This window comes from Pongo abelii, chromosome 8 (assembly GCF_028885655.2).
Source record: "Pongo abelii isolate AG06213 chromosome 8, NHGRI_mPonAbe1-v2.0_pri, whole genome shotgun sequence".
NCBI lineage: Eukaryota > Metazoa > Chordata > Mammalia > Primates > Hominidae > Pongo > Pongo abelii.
In genome coordinates, this window is record NC_071993.2 from 138,427,817 (window position 1) to 138,449,562 (window position 21,746).

At 40.4% G+C, this 21,746-nt stretch overlaps 1 protein-coding gene across 2 annotated transcripts in view; it reads right to left on the reverse strand.

The window, feature by feature from the left end:
* TCERG1L (transcription elongation regulator 1 like) overlaps positions 1–17,453 on the reverse strand; it is a 228,086-nt gene extending 210,633 nt beyond the window's left edge. Inside the window, exons 1-3 of one of the 2 annotated variants that reach the window (XM_009245942.3) lie at positions 17,028–17,453; positions 14,916–15,062; positions 13,974–14,154 (exon numbers count right to left, since the gene is read on the reverse strand). In XM_009245942.3, the coding sequence (XP_009244217.3) occupies positions 13,974–14,154; positions 14,916–15,062; positions 17,028–17,366 (667 nt within the window). In that variant the 5' untranslated portion in view covers positions 17,367–17,453. The remainder of the gene's footprint in view (positions 1–13,973; positions 14,155–14,915; positions 15,063–17,027) is intronic. The other variant, XM_054523071.2, reaches the window with a different exon arrangement.
* Positions 17,454–21,746: the final 4,293 nt, after the last annotated feature.

The window sequence follows — 21,746 nt, forward strand, 5'->3', positions numbered from 1 at the left end:
TTAAAAATCTGAGCCTTTCCTTCGTTCTCCAGAGCACTCCCCAAAGCAACCTGGAAATGTTCCGCAGAGCAGCTGTCCTCAACCTTGGCCCAAATAAACTCTCTGTATTAATTTTGCCTCCGTTTCTTCCTTTTAGGTCAACACCACCAACCTAGCTCCCATGCCAGGATTATTCTAAAGTAAACCCGTGACATTTTATCTCACCCTTCCATGTTTCAGAAGACATCTCTAAATTATGAGTTCTTTTGAAAAACATGAGCATAGAACTCATCACTCCAACAAATTAACAGTAATTACTTAAAATTACTAAATACATAGTCAGTGTTTTCTTCTATTGTCCATTTTTTTTTTGTTTGGTTTTATTCAAACCAGGATCAAACAAAATCCTGGCATTTTGTTGGGTATGTCTTTTAAGCCTTTTTTTTTTTTTAAGTTGGATGCACTCAGGTGCTATTTACATTCTGTGTACAGTCCTCTGCTTTTAATAAATGTATACACTTATGGAACCACTGAGGCCAGATAAATGTCCACCATCCCCAAACCTGCCCTCTGACCTGTTGTTGTCAAAACCCTTGTCCCACCCCCACCTCCTGGAAATCACTGTGGTATTTTTTGTTCTTATAGTCTTGCTTTGCCTAGAATGTCACAAAAGTGGAATAATATATGACATAAATGATCCTGAATGCCTTCACTGGCATAATGCTTTTGGGATCCACTCATATCATTGCACATGTAAGAAGTGTGTTTCTTGTTATTTCTGCGTCACAGTCCATTATTTGGATCTAACCAAATTTGTTTACCCATTCACCAGCCAACATCGCTTAGGAATAAAGCTACTACAAACATCTGTGTGCAGGTTGCTATGGGCATCTTTTTATGTTTCTAGAACAAATATGTAAGAGTGAGATTATTGGGTACTAGAATAAGGGTGTTAATAATACCCTGCTCAACTGCCTTTCAAAGTGACTGTTCCGTGTTGCATTCCCACCACCAAGTTATGAAAACTTCAGCTGTGCCACATCTTCACCACCACGTGGTATTGCCAGGTTCTGTCCTTGTTTTGTTTTCAGGATCGCCATTCTAATAAGTATGTAGGGACTCCGATCATGGATTCAACTTGCATTTTGCTAATGAAATATGATGTTGAACATTTTTAAAAATTTTATTTAATTTTCTTTAAACTTACATAAAATAACAATACATATTCCTGGGGTATATAGTGATAATTTGAGCCATATGAAGTCTAGTGACCAGATCAGGACAATGAGCACATCCATCCTCTCAAACATTTACCATTTCTTTGTGGTTGGGAACATTCAATATTCCAATAACCCTCCTTCTAGCTGTTTGAATCTATATATTACATTGTTGTCACCTGTAGTCACCCTACAGTGGTAACAACCTCTAGAACTTATTCCTGCTCTCTAGCTATAATTTTGTAGACTTTCACAAATCCCTCCCTATTTCCTGTGCTTATTGGCAATCCATCTTTCTTTGTTGGTGATGTGTCTGGTCATATATTTTGTCCATTTCTGTTGGATTGTTTTTTTTCTTATGACTAAGTTTTGAAGGTCCTTTGTATGCTCTGGTCTTTATCAGATATATGTTTTGTGAGTATTTTTCCCACTGTGTGGCTTTTCTTTTTCTGTTATTTCATTTTATGAAAAGTGATTTCAAAGACTAACAGCTTTTTTTTAATTTTGATGAAGTTCAAGTCATCAATGCATTTTCTAATGTGGTTCATGCTTTTGGTGTCATGTATTAAAAATATTTGTCCAATCCAAGGTCACAACATTTTTCTTCAATGTTTTCTTCAGAATTTAGTTTTTGGTTTCACAACTCGATCAACCATCTATTTTGAGTTCTTTTTTATATATAGTAAAATGTATTGATCAAGGATTGTTTGCTTATTTTGAAGACAGATAGATGTTCACTTGTTCCAAAGTCATTTGTTGACAAGATGGTCTATTCTTTATTGATTTTTCTTTGTGCCCTTGTAAAAAAATCAATTGGCCATACGTGCATGTGTCTACTTTTGGATGGTCTACTACGATGTTCTATTGGTCTTTATTCTTATGCTATTGCCAACTGCACAAAGCCTTAGTTCCTGGTGATTTGTCATCAGCGTTTGGATCAGCTATGCCTGTGTCCTCTACAGTCGTTTTCTTCGTCAGAACTATTGTGATGATTCCACTTCCTTTGCCTGTCCATATTAATTATTGCATGGGCTTGTCAATTTGCATGAAACTGGGATTTTGTTTTGGGTTGCATTAAACATGTAGATCAATCTGGGCAGAAGAGAAATCTTAACATTATTGAGCCTTCCAGTCTATCCCTCCATTTATTAATGTCTTATTTGATTTCTTTCATTAATGTTTCATGGTTTTCACATATTTTATTAGGTTAATCCCTAAATACTTCATGATTCTGGTGCAATTTTAAAGGTACTTGTATTTTATTTTAACTTCCAATTGTTTATTACCAGTAATACACGGGTACAATTGAATTTTGTACATTGATCTTGCATCCTGCAACCTTGCTAAACTTCCTTATTCGTATTAGTAGCTTTTGGTAGACTCTTTGAGATAGTCTATATCGTCATTTGTCTGCACATAGAGACAGTTTTGTGTCTTCCTTCCCAGTTTGTATATCTTTCTTTTCTTTTTACTTTTTGCCTTGTTGCACAACTAGGGCTCCCGGCACAAATCCTTGCCTTGTTTTTCATCTTAGAGGGAAAACATTATCCTTCCACTATTCAGTTTGATGTTAGTGGTAGATCTTCCTTAGATGTCCTCTGTCAGTTTGAGGAAGTCCCCTTTAATTCTTAGTTGACTTACATGTGGTTTTTTGTATTGTTTTGTTTTTAATCTGAATGGATGGTGAATTTGACAAATGCATTTTCTGAATCTATTGAAATAAACTTTTTACTTTTCTTCTTTGTCTTTTGATAAATAGCATTGATGGATTTTCTAATGTTGAACAAGCATTGGATTCCAAAAAAAATAAAAAACAAAAAACTCTCAGTCATAATATATTATCAACTTTAAATATGGCTGGATTTGATTTGTTAATGTTATCTTGAGCCTTCTTGCATGTATGTTCAAAATGTGTATTGGTCTGCTATTTTCTCTCTGTAATAACCAAAAAACCAAAAAACCAGAAACCAAAAAAAAAAAATTGGTTTTTGTGTAAGGGTAATGGCTACCTTAGAAAAAAATTACTTAGGGAATATTACTTCATTTTATTTTCTGAACAAGTTTATTTTAATTTGTGTATAATTTCTTCCCTAAATATTTGGTAGACCTCACCAGTGAAGCTGTCAGGGACTGAATGTCTTCCTCTTGGAAGAGTTAAATCATAAACTTAATGTTGTTATCAGATACAGAGTTATTCATGTTTTCTATTTCTATTTCTATTCATGTTTTCTATTTCTATTTCAAATAACTTATTTCATCTAAGCTGTTGCATTTATGATTATAGTTTATATTTTCTATTGCATGGTTAGTGTTAAGACCATAATAATGTCTTTTTTTCATTCCTGACATCAGTAATCTGTGTCGTCTTTCCTCTAATTCTTTATAGCCAGGGGTTTATAAATTCTATTGATCTTCCTAAAAAATGAAGTTTTGTTTTCATTGATTTTGCTTATATTCTTCTGTTTTTTAACTTTTTAATTTCGGCTGTTATCTTTACTATATCCTTAGATTTAATTACTTCTCCATTTTCTAGTTTCTTAAGGTTAAGCTTAAATCATTAATTTGAGGTATTTCTTGTTCTTTTAATATAGGCGTTTTAATGCTATAAATGCCCATCTAAGCTATGTCCCACAAGACTTTTTTGTGATATTGATTTTGATTTTCTTTTATTTTCATTTTTATTCTATTCAAAGTATTTTCTTATTTCCTCTGTCACTTTTTCTTTGACCTATGCATTACTTAGGAGCATTCTGTTCTATTTTCAAACATTTGGAGGTTTTCCGGATATCTTTGTTACTGATTTCTAACTTAATTTTGTTGTGGTTGGAAAATAAATTGTGTATACTTTTTTTTTTTTTTTTGAGACAGAATCTCACTCTGTTGCCCAGGCTGGAGTACAGTGGCACGATATCGGCTGAGTGCAACCTCCACCTCCTGGGTTCCAGTGATTCTCCTACCTCAGCCTCCCAAGTAGCTGGTACTACAGGCACACACCACCACGCCCAGCTAATTTTTGTATTTTTAGTAGAGACGAGGTTTTGCCATGTTGGCCAGGCTGGTCTCAAACTCCTGACCTCAGGTGATCTGCCCACCTCGGCCTCCCAAAGTGCTGGGATTAGAGGCATAAGCCACAGTGCCCGGCCCTACTTTTAATTATTTAAAATTTTTGACTTGTTTTATAGCCTATAATATGGTATGGATGAATGTTTCATGTGCAGATAAAAATATATACCCTGTTACTGTAAATTAGAATGTTCTATACATGTCAATCGGGTCAAGTTGTTGGAGAGTATTATTTAAGTTCTCTAAATTCTCACTGATATTCACTGATGAGCTTTCATGCTGCATCAATTACTGAGAGATGTTGAACTCTCCAATTATAAACACAATTGTCTATTTTTTTGTTCCTTTCTATCAGTTTGTTTTGAATTGTGAATTTCTTTTATTAGATTAAATTATTAGATTTTATTAGATTAAATTCATTTGATTAGATTTTATTAGAAATTTTTATCCCTAGCAATACTTTTTGCTCTGAAATCTAATTTGTCAAATATTAATACAGTCACTTCAGCTTTCTTTTGATTTGTATTTACATTTTATATCTTTTCCAGACTTTGTTTTTATGCTCATTCTGTCTTCTTATGAAAAGTGAGTTTTTATAGACATCATATATTTGGAACCGAAAACCTGAAAACTTCTGTCTATTCATTAGGGAGGTTAGATCTTTATATTTAAATCTACCATTTTATAGTCTTTAAAATATTTGTTCCAACTTTACTTTGATCCTTTGCTTTCTTGTTTTGTCTGTTTTTGGGTTGTTTATTATCATATCATTTTTATCTCCATAATTATTTTACTAGTTATAACTCTTTTTACAGTTTTAAGTGTCTGCTGCTCTACTGCTTTATATCTTTTGAAGATATCTTAAATCTTTCGAAGACAAAGTTTATCTTCATCTTAGAGGGAAAACATTATCCTTCCACTATTAAGTACAATGCTAGCTGTAGATCTTCCTTAGATGTCCTCCGTCAATTTGAGGAAGTCCCCTTTAATTCCCAGTTGACTTACAGGTGGTTTTTTGCATAGTTTTGTTTTTAATCCGATTGGATAGTGAATTTAAAGACATATATCTTCAAAAGATATAAAGTATGTCTTTAACTTGTCACCTTCAAATGATACTATAGCACATAATGTATAGTACAATAGCCTTACAATTCCACACTTCCAATTCCTTCCTAACATTCTTTGTGAAATCTTTGACACACATTTTTATTTTGTGTATAATTTTAAGCATTATATAACTATCTTTTGCTCTTTATACTGTCAGTTATCTTTTAAAACAATTAAAAACAGAAAAATATATATTTTACCTTAACGTATTCTATCTCTAGCACTCTTCTTTTGTGTAGAGGTAACTTTCTCTATGCTAGTATACTATTTCTGACTGACAAGCTTCTTTGTAATTTCATGAACTGCAAATCTACAGAGAATGAATTCTTCTCAGCTTTTGTTTGCTTGTTAAAAATCTTTATTCCATTTAGCTTTCAATAATTGTTTCTGTTTGGTATAAAGTTCTTTGAATCAGAAGTTTAAATGTGATTCATCTAGTTTTCAATTTCAGCTTTTTCTTGTTTTTGCTATTTATTAGTCTTACGGTTTGCTGAACTTCTTGGATTTATAGTTTCATAATGTCCATTTTTATCTCCTTTGTTCATTACATCTTCAAATATTCTATATATTCTCTCCTTGCCCTTTTCAGACTTAGTTATACATAAGTTAAACCATTTGATATTCTCTCCTGGCTCTGGAAAAGGGCGTTCCATGTTTTCAGTTGCTTTCTCTTTTTGTTACAGGTCTGTTGATCTATCGTTAATTTCACTAATTCTTGGCTGTATCACATCTATGCAGGAGTTCATCAAAGTAATTTTTCATTATGCCATGTTTCATTTTTTCTGATATTTTAATTTGACTTTCTTATATTTTTATATCACTGATGAAATTCTCCTTCTGTTCATTCACGTTGCTCTCCTTTCCATGAGTTAATTTAACATGCTAATCATGGTCAATCATAGAACTATCTGATAATTCTAACATCTGTGTCATCTTAGGGTCTGATTCTGTTGATTATTTTGTATCTTGTCAATAGCTTATCACTTCTTGCTTGGTTTGTGTGTCTTGTAACTTTATTTATTAAGTGCTAGGCATCATAAATAGAACAATGAATGAGATAAATACGGTTTACTCCTGGGAATGGGCACACCCCTTCTTATGTCAAGCTGTTAAGTGAATGCAATTTTGTCAGTGTATTCAGGGGGTGGACCTGGATTTGGATTTTGTTGTCATGGTTGCCTTCAATGCACCACAAGCTTCAAATCCTTTAAAAATGTATTTTGATTAAGACAAATTCTGGTGTGTATGAAAATCTTTTTCAGTATTTGTACCCTTACCCCAGCTTTCAGCCAGCCTTACATCCCTGCACCACAGAAAAGGATTCCTATATGTCCCTCTCCTTCCACCAGTGATAGGGTGTTATTGCTTTTTACTCAGCACTTGCAACTGGTTAGTGGGAAGAAATCCTTGTCAATTTCAGTCCTAGGTAACTTTGTTCATTTAGTCTTCAAGACTGGGGGTTTCTTACTCCTTCTGCTTTCAACAAACGTGAAGGATTTTTAAAGGCTTTATACTCTCATGATCCTTCTTTCTCACCTCCTGAATTTTACTGACATAATTTATGTATCCAGATTATAATTATCATAAAAAACTCCTGTAAATAAAAATATTGCTTTAAATTTTTCACTCATTTCTGCAACCAAATTAACAAATATTCACATATATCTTAAAGGATTAACAGAAATTGTTGATAATTACAGATATTTTGAAAACTGACATCTCCAATGTTAATTCTTGTTTTAGCTGTATTTATCACTTACCTGAGAAAATTTTAAAAAAATGAAATTTGATAAAATAAACTTTTTCCAAATGTCTCATATTTCATAGAAGAATTCTAAAGTAATTGTGTTTCAATGATTTGAAAACTGAGAAAACGTAACCTCATCTGCTTTTTAAAAAAAACATACTGATAAGTGCTTGAGAAAACAGGATCAGTGTGAACACATTCGAAATAACCATATAAAACAAAAGTAAACAAAATGAAATAAAATGTGAATGTCACCCACAAATATAAAAACAGAATAAATCAAAAGACTAACAAAGGAAAATAAAAAAGCAGAATGTAATAATTACAAATAAATATACACATAGTAAATCAAATATAAATATGCTAAACTTCATTTTCAAAAAGCAACAGCAGACATTGTATGTTTAAATAATTGACCTGAGCTTAAAACAAAAATAAGGCAAAAGTTGATAAGAAGAACAAAATACAAGATGTAGACAGAGCAGCAGCAACATTAATTTTAGACAAAGAATTTGAGGTGAAAACATTAGGTGTGGTAAAGTCAATTGACTGCTTTTTTAAGAACATCTTTTCCATACTAATGCATTTGTATGACCTTCTTGAGAGGCATAAATTGCTTCAATCATAAGATGCTTTCCTCATAATTCTCTAAACTTTTCCCCATGAACCAGCTTGTCTAGTACTGCAAAATGGCCTGAAGCTGTGTCAATTTCTGTGTTCTTTTAAGTAGTGCCTCCAACATTCATAAAATGCCTCCAGGATACGGTGAGCAGGATATATGGCTTGCTTTGACCCATTTACTACTTCTGCTGAAATTTGTTTTTGTTTTTTTGTGAAAGGGGAGATATATATTTTTTTCTTTTTCTCATCAGATGGGTTTTATTTAACCTTATATATATTGACTTATTTTCCAACCTGATTCTGGTATAACCTTATGAGACAAGGAAGAAAAACCAAAATATTTTCCCCAAAACATGTTTCTTTGCCATATCTTGAAATGGCCCTGCAAGCCATCTTTGGTGGGGGAAAATTTGCATCTGTAAAGAATCTCTATTAACATAGCTAGATCTTTTACTTCCAGGCCCTCCCAGTTCTTTTTTTTTTTCAATTTTTTTTTTTATTATTATACTTTAAGTTCTGGGATACATGTGCAGAACATGCAGGTTTGTTATATAGGTATACGTGTGCCATGGTGGTTTGCTGCACCCATGAACCCATCATCTGCATTAGGTATTTCTCCTAATGCTATCCCTCCCCTAGCCCCCCACCCCTCAACAGGCCCTGGTGTGTGATGTTCCCCTCCCTGTGTCCATGTGCTCTCCTTGTTCAATGACCACTTATGAGTGAGAACATGTGGTGTTTGGTTTTCTATTCTTGGGTTAGTTTGCTGAGAATAATGGTTTCCAGCTTCATCCACATCCCTGCAAAGGACATCAACTCATCCTTTTTTATGGCTGCATAGTATTCCACTATGTATATGTGCCACATTTTCTTTATCTAGTCTATTGTCGATGGGCATTTGGGTTGGTTCCAAGTCTTTGCTATCATGAACAGTGCTGCAGTGAACATACGTGCACATGTGTCTTTATAGCAGAATGATTTATAATCCTCTGGGTATATACCCAGTAATGGGATTGCTGGTTCAAATGGTATTTCTGGTTCTAGATCCTTGAGGAATCACCACACTGTCTTCCACAATGGTTGAACTAATTCACACTCCCACCAACAGTGTAAAAGCGTTCCTATTTCTCCACATCCTTTCCAGCATCTGTCATTTCCCGACTTTTTAATGATCGCCATTCTAACTGGCATGAGATGGTATCTCAATGTGGTTTTGATTTGCATTTCTCTAATGACCAGTGATGATGAGCTTTTTTTATATGTTTGTTGGCTGCATAAATGTCTTCTTTTGAGAAGTGTCTGTTCATATCCTTCGCCCACTTTGTAATGGGGTTTTGTTTATTTCTTGCAAATTTGTTTAAGTTCTTTGTAGATTCCAGATATTAGCCCCTTGTCAGATGGATAGATTGCAAAAATTTTCTTCCATTCATGAAATCTGTGTTTTTAAGGATGTCAAAGCAATATAGGTTTGTTGTTTGCTTTCTATTTTATACAGATATCACCTCCCACTGTTATGATCTGATTTTCAGTCACATCTATTTATGCTTAAGAATCTTTCTATGTTGTCTTCTCTCATCAGATGCATAATTAATTCTTCTCTTCAATGATTTTAGTTGCTAGTTTTCAAAAGTTTCCTTGCATTCTTTTCTCATTTCCTCAAACTGTCTTTTCACATTGGCCAGCTCTCTTTTGAGCTTATCTTTTACTGCTTTTCTATGTTCTGTTTTCTTTTACCTATTAAGATAGGCAAAAGTTGTTTTGCCTAAAATGGTTACTAGTTCCTGTGCACAATCCATTTCTCAGATATGTTTCTCTTCTGGAGCTTTTGAGCAAATGAATCTTTTATGAAGCAGAATACTTCAGATGCCCTATCTCATCTTCCACTTTCTCTCACTGTCTCTCTCTTAGTCATCTTTGAATGAAGAGAGGTACAGCCAGTGGTTTGTTTTGTTTTGGTTTGGTTTGCCCATCACAGTGTTTGTTGGTAGAATCAGGCTCTTTGATCTTAAGCTGGCAGGCAATGGGACATGGACAACTTTTACATAAATCTCTAGTTTCCAGCAAGATCCTTCTATTTCATTTGCCTTTGCTGGACAGAAGCTAAATTAACTACTTTATCCTCCCACTGCTTGATATTCTTGATACAAGTTCTTTAATTCCTGAATGGCTTGAAGGACTCCGAAGCTCTTATTTTCAGAAGTAGAAAACAGAGACTCCTTAGAGGGTACTCTTACCACCCAGACCCTTCTCCACATCTGCCTGTGCTGAACCACATGTCCTAAGATGCAAGGTGAGCCCCTTCTTCCTGGGAAGAAGAGGGACTGGCAGGACTGCAGGGAGTGGGGAGGTGTTGACAGAGATGCGGCAGCTGATGCACAGGCACTGATGACGAAGAGGCGGTGACTGTGGAACAGATGGCCTCTCCCTGCCTGTCCAGCCCTGAATCAGCTTCTGAGGTCTGGTAATCAATGGATCCTAGATAATTTCTCCATTCAACCCATTCACAATGATCAGGAAGAATTTCTTTGAAAGCTGCAAAATTATTAATTGGAGACCTCAGTTTCTAGCGCAGGTGTAATTATTTGCATGCTTGGATGCATTGGTCTGTGAGAAAGCTCTGCCTCTTCTGTGGCTCCTCTGCTTCCTGAGAACAAGTTCACACTTTCCTGGAGGAGACAAGAATCCTGAGTGGAAGAATGATGTAAAGTCCCCCAGCAGTCCGTGAGGATCCAGGGGACTGACTCACAACACAGGTCTCATGTGATGGGTCTTGTTTGAAGAGGCCCCAGAGCCCATCCCTGCCACATCTCCTCCAGCAGCCCAACCACACTTGGCTACTTGGAATTGCCTGATCACAAAATGCTCCCCTTGATTTTGTGTCTTTGCACATTCTATGTCCTTCATTTGGAATTCCTTTGACTCTTCCTGCCCCAAGGTGGCATCGGCCTCAGAGGCCTTCCCTGAGGATCCCCCACTAAGGTTCTCCTCAAACACCTGCAGAGAGCACATGCCACTTGCATTTCTCCTCCAGGTCATATGTTGATGGGCTAGCCCCCGAGGTGATGGCATAAAGAGGTTGGCCCTTTGGGAGGCTCAAAAATGGCCAACAGGCTTGTTTACAATGGAGCCTGATAACAGGCGACCATCATCCTCCTGGTCAAGAATGAGTGCAGTGTATATAAAAATGGGGTCCTTTATAATGATTATTAAAGCTTAGATAGCTTTTCCAAATTCATCCAAATTGTGCTTATATTATCTGAGACTCTGTGCCATGCAGTTAATTCTTAATCAACAGTAAGTGAGGGGTGGTCCGATATTAGTCTCACCCCCATCTCTACCAGAGATTCCAACTTAGTTCAACAAACGATTCAGTTCATTCAAACAAACCTGCCTTCTGGGTTACATCATTTGAGTTCATAGTATAAATTGCTATTATCCCTAAAACAACAGTGCAAATTTTAAAAGTCCTTAAAGAATGATCATTACAGAAAAATTACTACCTCTCCAAGAAAGGAAAATAAGCTTAGCTCACTAGACCTGTTTAAAATGAGTGAGTTTGATTCACTCTTCCAGCTCTTTGGGAGCTCTAATTCTACTTCACTGATTAACTTGAAGGGGATCGATAAAATATATCTGATTCTAAGGCCACTTATTTCTGAATATAAAACTTTATAACAAGATTGATCGATGTAATATAACTATTATATAACAGATTTATACATTATATATTTTATATGTAGTACATGCATATATTTGTTAATGCATACTTTTATAATATATATTTGTGATACAAATTAAATATAATATATAAATTTATCAATTCATAATAGGATATGAAAACAATAGTAATTTTTAGTAATGACAGCGTATATGAACATTTATGTGTGACTGTCTTAATAAAGTTGTATTTTCTCATTAACTGCAGTAAAATTAAAATGATTTACCTGAATTTTTAACTTACTTGGAGCTTACCCTACCTACCACCTTTACTTTTCCCCCATCCCAGTTCTCTGTTAAGCGGTTAGGAACACACAAATAACCCCTTAGATGCTTTCTTTGGCCTAAGAGACATTCAATATGTGCATTCCAAAGTTGGGTAAATTCTAAGAATTCTGAAATTTATCAAAAAAGTGAAGTTTTCATGAAGAAACTCAGAAATTACCATCTCAAAACAAATACATTTGATTATTATTAAATTACCTTTGGTGTCAGGTACATTTTTCCCCAAAACATAATTAAAATTGTAGGTATTATATTCACATATGATCCGTAAATTAAAACAAAAAAGGCAGAGAAGAGAAAAACTTAAGCTTTGCTGAATAGTAGACTAGGTGAAAATGAAAGGTTACTCTGCTCTTTATCATGTTTATAAGAAATATTATTTTATTTTGTTCTTAAAAATAGATCCATCAATGGATACCCTATTCTCCACGATGTGCTTATTCCACATTGCATGCCTGTGTCAAAACATCTCACGTACCCCACAAATATATACACCTACTATGTACCCACAAATATATACACCTACTATGTACCCACAAATATATACACCTACTATGTACCCACAAATATATACACCTACTATGTGCCCACAAATATATACACCTACTATGTACCCACAAATATATACACCTACTATGTACCCCACAAATATATACACCTACTATGTACCCACAAAAAATTGTAAAAATAATTTGTAAAAATTTAAAAAATAGATTCATCCAAAAATCAAAGAAGGTAAAATCAATACAAATATGTTTCTAATGAAGTATTGCATATTTGCCACACAATAGTAAGTAAACAATGTCCATAAGATGGAAAATCTATGAAAGGTGGCCATAAGCTTCTCCAACTAAACAGATATTTAGCACATTTATATATGAATTTCCTAAGAAGAAGGTGAAAGCATGGTGGAAAATGTCTATATTATACTCAGGGTTGAACTGAGAGAAGGAAAGTTCACATAAAGACTTTGTAGGAACAGGTGAGCTGATTTCACCATTTTTTAAACTACATTTGCTGGTTATTTTCATGACAGTTATTGCCAATGCATTAGGAAATTAAAATATTACCTTTTCATATACCAAAAGAACCTTCCAAAGTCATGTCATCCTCATATAACACATGCCACTGAATCATCTTTTATCATCATTAAATTAAATAGGAAACATGATCATCTTAGTGTAAAATGTTTATAAATGTGTGCATGTACCATGCTCACTCAGATTTCAATTAATCCCTAATGCATAATTACAAGGACAAGTTGCAGTCAGAAATCATTTAGGCCTGTGAGAAACACAAATAGTTTAGTTGTTCTTCCTGACTTATTACTAAGCAAGATTCATAGCAAATTGGAATAAATGTGCAGGCAAACAGAGAACAAAATAAATATATCTCCTAAACCAGCACTGCATTATCCACAAGAACAACTTATTACTAAATTTTAGAGACACATATTGAGACAAGCTTGGTAGGTAGGAAATTACAAGAAGGTAATGTAATTCTGAAGCCATAAAATATTCCATAATGGAAGGTGTTGCACGACAATTTTGGCACAGGCAGCATTTGCTTTTATAAAATGATCCACATGTTAAGGTGATTTTAAAAATCAATTTAAAAATTCATAAGATGATTATATTCCCCTGTTACTATATAGGTTTATTATACAATCTTTCATCCAGGCATTGTTTCATGGGAGTCTGTTCCAGGACAAATGTTCTTTCAGGTCACTAGACTCCAAAGATAGAACAAAATCCATCTTTCAAAGAGGGCATTTGATAGTCCATCTCACTATCACCCGCAACGTGAAGGCAAAATTCAGAGATCACACATGTTCCTGTGTCCTACAGACCAGCAAACGTTATTCCTTGCACCTCGCCACAGACAAGCAACATTTTTTAAAGAGCAGACTGATCAATTAGTGCCCCTATTAAGAGCTATCAGCAGGAAACCTGGTCCAATCCTAAAAACAGAGCACTGCAAATACAATTCTGTGAAAACCCCTTCAGCCATCTCTTCATTTTAACATCAGATCTCATAACCACCCATCCCAGAAAAAAAGAGTGGATAAGCTATCCAAGACCAGTTTTTTTAAAAAAGCTTCATGCTTGTGAAAAGAAATTATATTTTACCAAGATAATTGTTTCATTAAAATGATGAGTATGGTTTTCATATCTAAAACTAATTTATGATTGAAACAAAAATGAAACACACATTGTCAATGTTATTTGGGTACCAACCTGGGATGGGCTGAGGTGCTAACACCACCGTCGGGAGCGGCCTGGAGGCAGGAGCCGGCCTGGACAGAGACACAGCTACTTGATTTGCCAGCAAGTGAGGCTTTTCATGCCCATGGAAAAATCTTGACTCCTCAGGATGTATCCACGTTGAGTCCAGAGCAAAGGAATTATTAAAAAAGATCTGTCCAAAAATAATGCAAGCATAACATTTAAGGCAAGGTGCATGATAAAAGCTGAACATGACTATGAAAATATTTATGTTGCCTTACGTTGATCCAACATTGAACATTCTATTTTTGGGGACTCTATAAAAACATCATTCTAAAACTTAAAGAAAGTTCCACAGGGCTTTGATACCAATCACCTTCTAGTTAATGTCTTCTGGGCTGGCCTTCAACTATTGACTTGGTCACTTCAGCCCAGCAGTTCAGTTCACTGATTGAAGAATCACCCCAATGAGATAATTACTCAGCTGTACAACAAGTCAATAATTTACTTCTTTAGTTTCCTTGTGAACAAAATGTAGTCAGTAAATTTGAACCCGAAAGCAAAACAAACCATTAGAAAGATGAAAACTTAAAGCATCATATGAAGAAAAACTGACTTTTAAAACTTAAACCGGTATTGTGTAATGTTTAAGTCTAGATTTTTGATCAATGGTTACAAATTTAAAAACAAAAAAATTTTTTAAAAGACTCTGATTCAAAAATTGGAAATTTTACATTGCCCTGTGGAATCCAAATATCCTAAACTAAAACAAAATGCCCCCCACCAGCTGATATTTTTGAACAGATCAATCTAATCCTGAAATGATTTATTTCTATACCTAGATGGCCAATTTACGGCAATGAGAAAATACATGGGTATTTTTGTTGTTATGGTGATGTTCAACAACTTAATCATCAAAAGCCCCTTATCCAATTAAATCACTTGCGTTTTTACCTTACAGTTAGGAATCCTTTTATCTATCCAACTTTTCCCAATAGGGGCTGCAAGAGCAGAAGGGCAGAGATGTGGGAAGATGGGCACCAGCTCCACTGTGGAAGAGGGGGGCAGTCCTAGGGACGGAGAATGGCCACCAAACAGCCACTGCAAGCCAAGCAAGAAAAGATAGCTGCATTAGCCTGAATCCACCCACTCAACTTCATGCCAAAACATGCTGGAATAACTGCTTTGAAAAGGGAATTTCAAAATGGATGTATTCGATTATCAGATAAATTTCCTCGAGAAAAACTATAAATATTTACCAATCAAAGAAAAAATTATAGAAGTTTTCATATCTGAATCATCACAAAGCATTACCAACATTGCATTCTTCAATACTGAAAAAGAACTTCTAAGCACAAAACCACAAGCACGCAGCAAGAAATGGGTTTCTGCTCTGAGATGAGAGACCACCATGAAAAAGAGAAACGCTGGGTATTCCTTTTCTAACTCTTAAATTATTTTCATAGGCAGGCTTAGGGCTACATTTTATAATATTCCTTTCAGTATTGCATTTTGTATTAATTACTTTTGTCGTTTTACAAACAACTAATACTTTCAAAATGAAAATATCTAAGAAGTTAAGATTCCAAGTTTCACCAATACAAGGTTCACCAATACAAATAGATTCTATGGCAAAAAAAAAAAATCTAAGCATCTCATAAGTTGAAGATCTCAATGCACAGAATAAAACATCAGTCATGGGAAGGGGCTGGTAATTCAGGACACCGTCTCTCTAATTAAAATAACTGAGCCCTCATAAGGCACTAATAAAATGCACTGCTCAATGACATGGAACGTTTCAGTACCTATTGTTTTAAAATCGTAAAAGCATTTGTGATGTTCCTGTTACGTGAAAATGTTCTTCTGGTTCTCCATATTCTTACTTTACAGAAGATGGGTAGCATACAAATATTTAAAAGATTAATGCTAAGGTTTTTTAAATTTTATTTTAAATTTATACAAGTGAAAAAATGCAGTTTTTTAAAACAGAATTTTAAAAATGTAGTTCCTTGACATCATATACCTCTAGTGGCAGCACTCTGATATAACACTCCTCCAAAATACGGCAAAAACTACCAACGTTTATTGAATAAAATCCAAAATAAACTGCATCACACATAAAAATACAATATCCAGCGCTGCATATGTGATGTATCACTAAGTCTAAAGACCAATTTAGCAGGAGTTTAACGACATCTTTTAGAAAAGCTCACAAGATAATATTGGAATTAAATTAATCAAATGGTGTATTCTAACATAACACCATTTGAATATGCTAATGAGGTCAATCCTTGGAATAAAATGCACGCTATTCCCTGATTTAAATGCATCTGCATAGTTAGCTGACAATGAATCTTGCCCAAACCAGCCCGCCTAGCTCTGCTGCACCATTTATCAAAGGTTCAGTCACTTTTTCTTTTTAATTCCACGTCTTAAAAGCCAAACTCTTCGAAAGTGCAGTGTGGCATTAGCGAATGTGGTGGACTCCAGCAGGCCTGGGGCAGGGGAATCTCCGGTAGCATCTCTCAGTACCGAAGGCAGGATTTCCCGGCCACTTCCATCCGCTGGAATTCTCTTAAGCATTGCCCTGAGTCTATTTTCAAATGAAAGGGGGAAAATCCAAACCAGATTAGAATCTGAAACAGCTATCGATTTCCAGCTTGCTTTCAAGTCTGGCAGAGACTGTGAAAGTCCTAACTTCTCCGCGATGTCAGCCACGGCCCGCGGCGGCCACGGAGCCACTTCAGCACCTTGCGGTGGACAGTGACCCCCGGCCTGGCACGAGTTCCCTGCGGTCCCCACGCGCGCCTGGGCGGCGGGTCCCTCCACGGCTCCGTCCAGACACCCGGAGGCACCTGCCAAAGCTGCGGAGGTGGACAGCCGGGCGTCCAAGCATGAACTTTCTCGCCGAGGCACGGCTGCCGGGCTGCGTCCTGAGGGTTTGGGGCGGCGAGGACCGCCGGGGAGGAGGGCGCGCGAGCCGGAGGCCAGAGCCGGGCCGGGCAGGGCGCGCCCAGGGGCTGGGGAGCCGGCGACCCGGGCGGAGGCGGGACGGGGACACGTTACCTGCCCGTGGAGCGCGGGGAAGGGGTGCGCGGCGGCGGCGGCGGAGTCTGGCGCAGAGGGCAGCGGCAGCAGCGGGAGCACCGGCTCGCTCGGGGCCGGCCAGCTGGGGAGACCGGGGAGCAGCGGGGCCGCGGGCGGCGGGGCCGAGGCGAGCAGCACCGGGGGAACCACGACCCCCGCGCTGAGCCGGAGCAGCCCGGCCGAGCCCGGCACCATCCAGACCCAGGGCGGCGGCGGCGGCGGCTCTGCGTCCATCGGCCAGAGGAGAGGCTGCCGCCGCCGGGGCTGCTGCTGCTGCAGCTGCCGCCGCCGCCGCTGGAACCTAGCGCCCGCCTGCATCCTACATCCCCGCGCTGGCGGCGGCGGCCGGGGCGGCGGGCGCCCGAGATGCTCGGCCGGCGGCGGCGCGGGCTCCGGAGCGAACTCACTTGGCTCCGCGGCGCGGCCGCTCGCTCCGCCCCTGCCCCGCGAGGGGAGCTCCTCCTCCTCCTCCCGCCCGCGCCGCCGCCGCCCCCGGACCCGGCCCCCGCCCCGGTCCCCGCCCGCCCGCGCCCCTCCCCGCCGGACCCCGCCCCGCCCTCGCGCTCCCTGGCCCTGGCCCAAGTCTCCTCCCCACTGCGCCCCTGGACCCGGGCGGCCGCGGAGGACGTGGGTGGGAGAGGGCCGAGGGCGCGCCCTTCGGCTCCCGCCGAAGCCGGCCCCCTGGTGGCCTCTGGCCCTCGGGGACCCAGCGCACCGCGAGGGAGGTTCCGGGCTCCGCACTCAGGGGCCAGCGGAAGCCGAGGTGGCGGCGCCGGAGCCAGGCATGTCCCGCTGCCCAGCGCGGGGCTGAGGGCGCAGACGGGGACCGCGCGGGCCGCTCTCTACCTGGCCTCCTCGGAGTCCAGGGCGCGGGGCCGGGAGGGTACTGGGCTGCGGATCCGGCGCAGGCGGCCCCGGACGCTGCTAGGCGCGGGCGGATTTCTGTTGCACAAATGGGCCAAACACGTTCGTAAGGCCCCTACGGGTCTCCTGGCCCGGAAGTTGAGCCGCGGGTGCCTGGTCTAGAGTTCCGCGCCCCACAGTGGCCCGCTGGCCTCGGCGGCTCCTGCCCTACGCCCTCCAAGGCACCATGCAGGTGGCCCCAGGGCCTTTGCCCACGACACCCCCTGGGTGGGGCAGGACCACCCCTCTGTGAATTCGTCCTGGATGCCCCCAGGCACAGTCTGTACTCCTCCCTCCCCCAGCACACGCGGCCTCTGACGCTGCACGCCGAACTTCCTGGGACCCAGGACAGAACCGGGCTCCGAGGACCCTCGCTCCGCCCGGACCACACGCAGGCAGCGCCGGCTGAACCAGCCTGGGTCCGCACTGGCCACGCGCAGCCACCGCCAGACGGCGCTCGCCCTCCCCCGCTGTAGACCCTGCTTCGGAGGCCGCCAGCCGCCTCCCCATCCCGGGCCACAGCTTCAGTGCAGCCCATGGAGACGCGCGCTGACAGCTGGGCAGAGACTTCCGTGCACTGTAAACCCCTTAGGTCGCTAAACCCAGGAGACCCAAGCACAGCTAATGCCAGCGCGAGACCAGTGCTTGTTAGAGGCATTTGAAGGGGCTTTCTGGATGCAAAAGGCAGCATTATGATCCATGCATTTAAGAACTTGCATGAAAAACCCTCCCTGACCTGGGTGGGAGAGCAGGCACCCACCCACCTACCGGCACAGACACGCCTGGTACTCCAAACACGTGTTCGCATCACCTCCCACCTGTCCATTGCCAACCTCCTGAGATGGACTAAAGCACCCGAGTGCTTTTGATTTGCGTCTAGGGTTGTTTCCTCATTATCCTGATTTGCTTAATTTCCTCTTGGCCTGGCATGATTTCTTTTAGATCTGGGCATATGCTGATTTACATAGCTGGCGCCTCCATATTTTCCTCCACGAAAACCAGTTTTCAATTAGCAAGTTTATCTCTCTCTTTGATGCGAAAGTACTGGCATATTTTTTATTCACCTAAAATCAGAAAGCTCTGCAGATTAGAAGGCTGTTACTATTCACTTACACCCTTAATTTATGTGCATATATTAGTATGTGCACATGTGTTATAAATGTGTTAGTTTAATGGTCAGAGCCAGATCAGGATATTGGGGAGGCCTCTCCAGGCAGGCTCACATGCCCCTGCCACCCCCTGCCTCCCCCACCGCATGGTCCCTTTTGAACAGGAGATTCTCCTCCCTTCTGCTTGGAGGCAAAGACAGAAGGCCAGGGGTGCTGGTGCCTGGCTTGCATGCTGTTCTCTGCAAAAGCAGGATTTCGCGTGTGTGGCCCCCAGGTTCCTGGGAAGGTAGGGTTGGCCACAGTCTGTGGGAGCTGTAGCACTCCTTTGGGGAATCCCAGCACCATCCCCACTGTCCTAGAAAGGGTTCTGCTGAAGTCAGTTTTTGCCAGCACCCCTATGGACTTCCTGATGCTCTGAGCTCAGGACCCCTTGAGCCACTACTTGGCTCTGAAGAAGAGCTGGAAAGTCGAAAGCAACTCTTGACTCAACCACAAAGCAGCCTAAACTCTTTTGCTATTTCCTGACACAAGCTTGACTCTCCTTTTGTATGACAATGCTTGGAAGCCCTTTTCTGTACCACTCGGTGTGCTAAATTATGGGAAAACAGCCCTCAACGACGCAGGCATGGCCATTTCCACTAATCGTTGCTAGGGCCAAGGACCCAGCACAGGGCTTCTCCCCCTCCTCCTGGCTCTCATTTCCATCAGATTCTTTTCAAGGTTTGCCTCTCATCCCATTTAACCCGGGAACCTTCTACACCCTCGTGGATAGGAGAAGCCCCCTCATAGACACACTCATTTCAATGATTGTTTAGAAGGACTCCCTCCATGAACCGGTTCTGCAAATGTCATTTGTACATCTTGAGGATGGTTGAAAGAGCAAAGGCAGAGAAGATGCAAAGAAGACAGCTGTCACACAAACAAGCAGGATGCCACCTTCTTCCTGGGAACCAGAAGCCAAGTGAATGTCTAGCTTTGAGCTGAGACTCTCTGCCAGAGAGATGTGTGCTGGCAGGCACATCTGCCTCCCTGTGAGTGCCCCCAGAGGTCAGCCCTGGGCAGACAGGTAGCTGGCACCCCATAAACTTGCCCTTTTTCTCCCTGTAAAAATCAGTGAGAAATTTGCTTTATAAAGCATCTTATGTACAGTCTAGTCTCCAGCTCTCCTATCCAATAAAAACAACCTTAAGTCTTTCCATGTTATTTGGGCAAAACCAGCAGAAATTTCCTGCTAAGCTGAGACAGGATATTACCTAGGAAGAGGAGATCCACAGCAGGGAAAACGTGTGAATTACCTACATGTGCTAATGAGTTCCCGATTGTTTATTACCTTTCGGAAAAAATCATGTGGAAGATTTCAGAGACATCAGTGGAATAAGATTTTGAAGCCTATAGAAGGTTTTTTTTTCCTTTTGGAAGTTATTTTATTTTGTTTTTCTAAGTAAAACCTAATAGAATCCCAAAATGGGAGAGATGAAAACATTTCCTTCCAAGCCTGCAGAGTTAAAGTAAACACCAGGGAAAAAGGAGGGAGGTCAAGGCCCTGCATATCACCTCGGTGGTTCCCTGCAACGCCCACCGCCCACGCTGCCAGAACTTCTTTCCAAAGCAATTGCCAATCAGACCAACTCCTTCTTTCTGAACACTCGCCAGCTGCGTGATGATAAGGCCCTGAATGAAAGCCATGCCAGCGAGGACCCAGAGAAGGAATCGGCAGAGTGACACCTGACTCAGTGCAGGGTGAGGAGGAGGAGGGTGTGAGAGTGGCTCCCCCCGTTCTGTGAGACTGGGGAGAGCCTGGAAAGTCTGTGCTCAGAGATGAGGAGCCCTCTGGGATGCACCATGGGCCAAGAGGTTGGCGAAGACGTGCTGACCTGGAGGGCTCCAAGGCCACCTGGAAAGACTTACGCTCCTCACAGTTGAAAACTTCAGCCTGGAGTTCAGGAGCAAGGTCTTGGATGGAGCCACAGAACTGAAATTAACACAAAAATCGAGAGTGGCAGCTGTCCGTAGTGATTGTGATCTAAGATGTGGATGGGATCCCAGGCAAGCACACAGTGGGAAAAGGAGAGGCCACTCATGGAGTTAAGTGATGGGAAGTGAGGCTCCCAGTGAAAGAGAGAGCGAGATACACTGGGCCCGCAGGCAGCCGGGGCAGGCAGGAGCACGCTTGTCTGATAAAGGCCGTTATTATTGTTATTTTTGTTATCAGTGTGTTACTGTAGGATATCTGGAAAACACTGCAGAGCATTATGAGTCAGAACCCCTCAGGGAGAAGCAGTGCTAACCTTTCGGTGACCTCTCTACAATCATTTTTTCTCCTCACTTCTCTGTCTCTCTAACGTGTATACGTGTGTGTGTGTGTATAGTATGAATAATATATTGCATCTTGTAATACAGTATTACATTTTATATTAAATTGCATTTTATAATAAATAGCTTTAATGCAGCCTGTACTATATATAACCTTAAATCTTATTTTTCACTCAGTATCACAGCATAAACATTTCCCCACATTATTTAAAAATCTTAGAAGAACCCGCTTACCAATAGCAGAGCAAATACCCCACTGAGGACAGACGGAGGTTCAGGTCGGGGCACCCTGTCATGTGAATTCGCACCCCCTGTCAGGTCGGGGCACCCTGTCGTCGTGTGGATTCGCATCCACTGTGCCAACTTTCTGCAA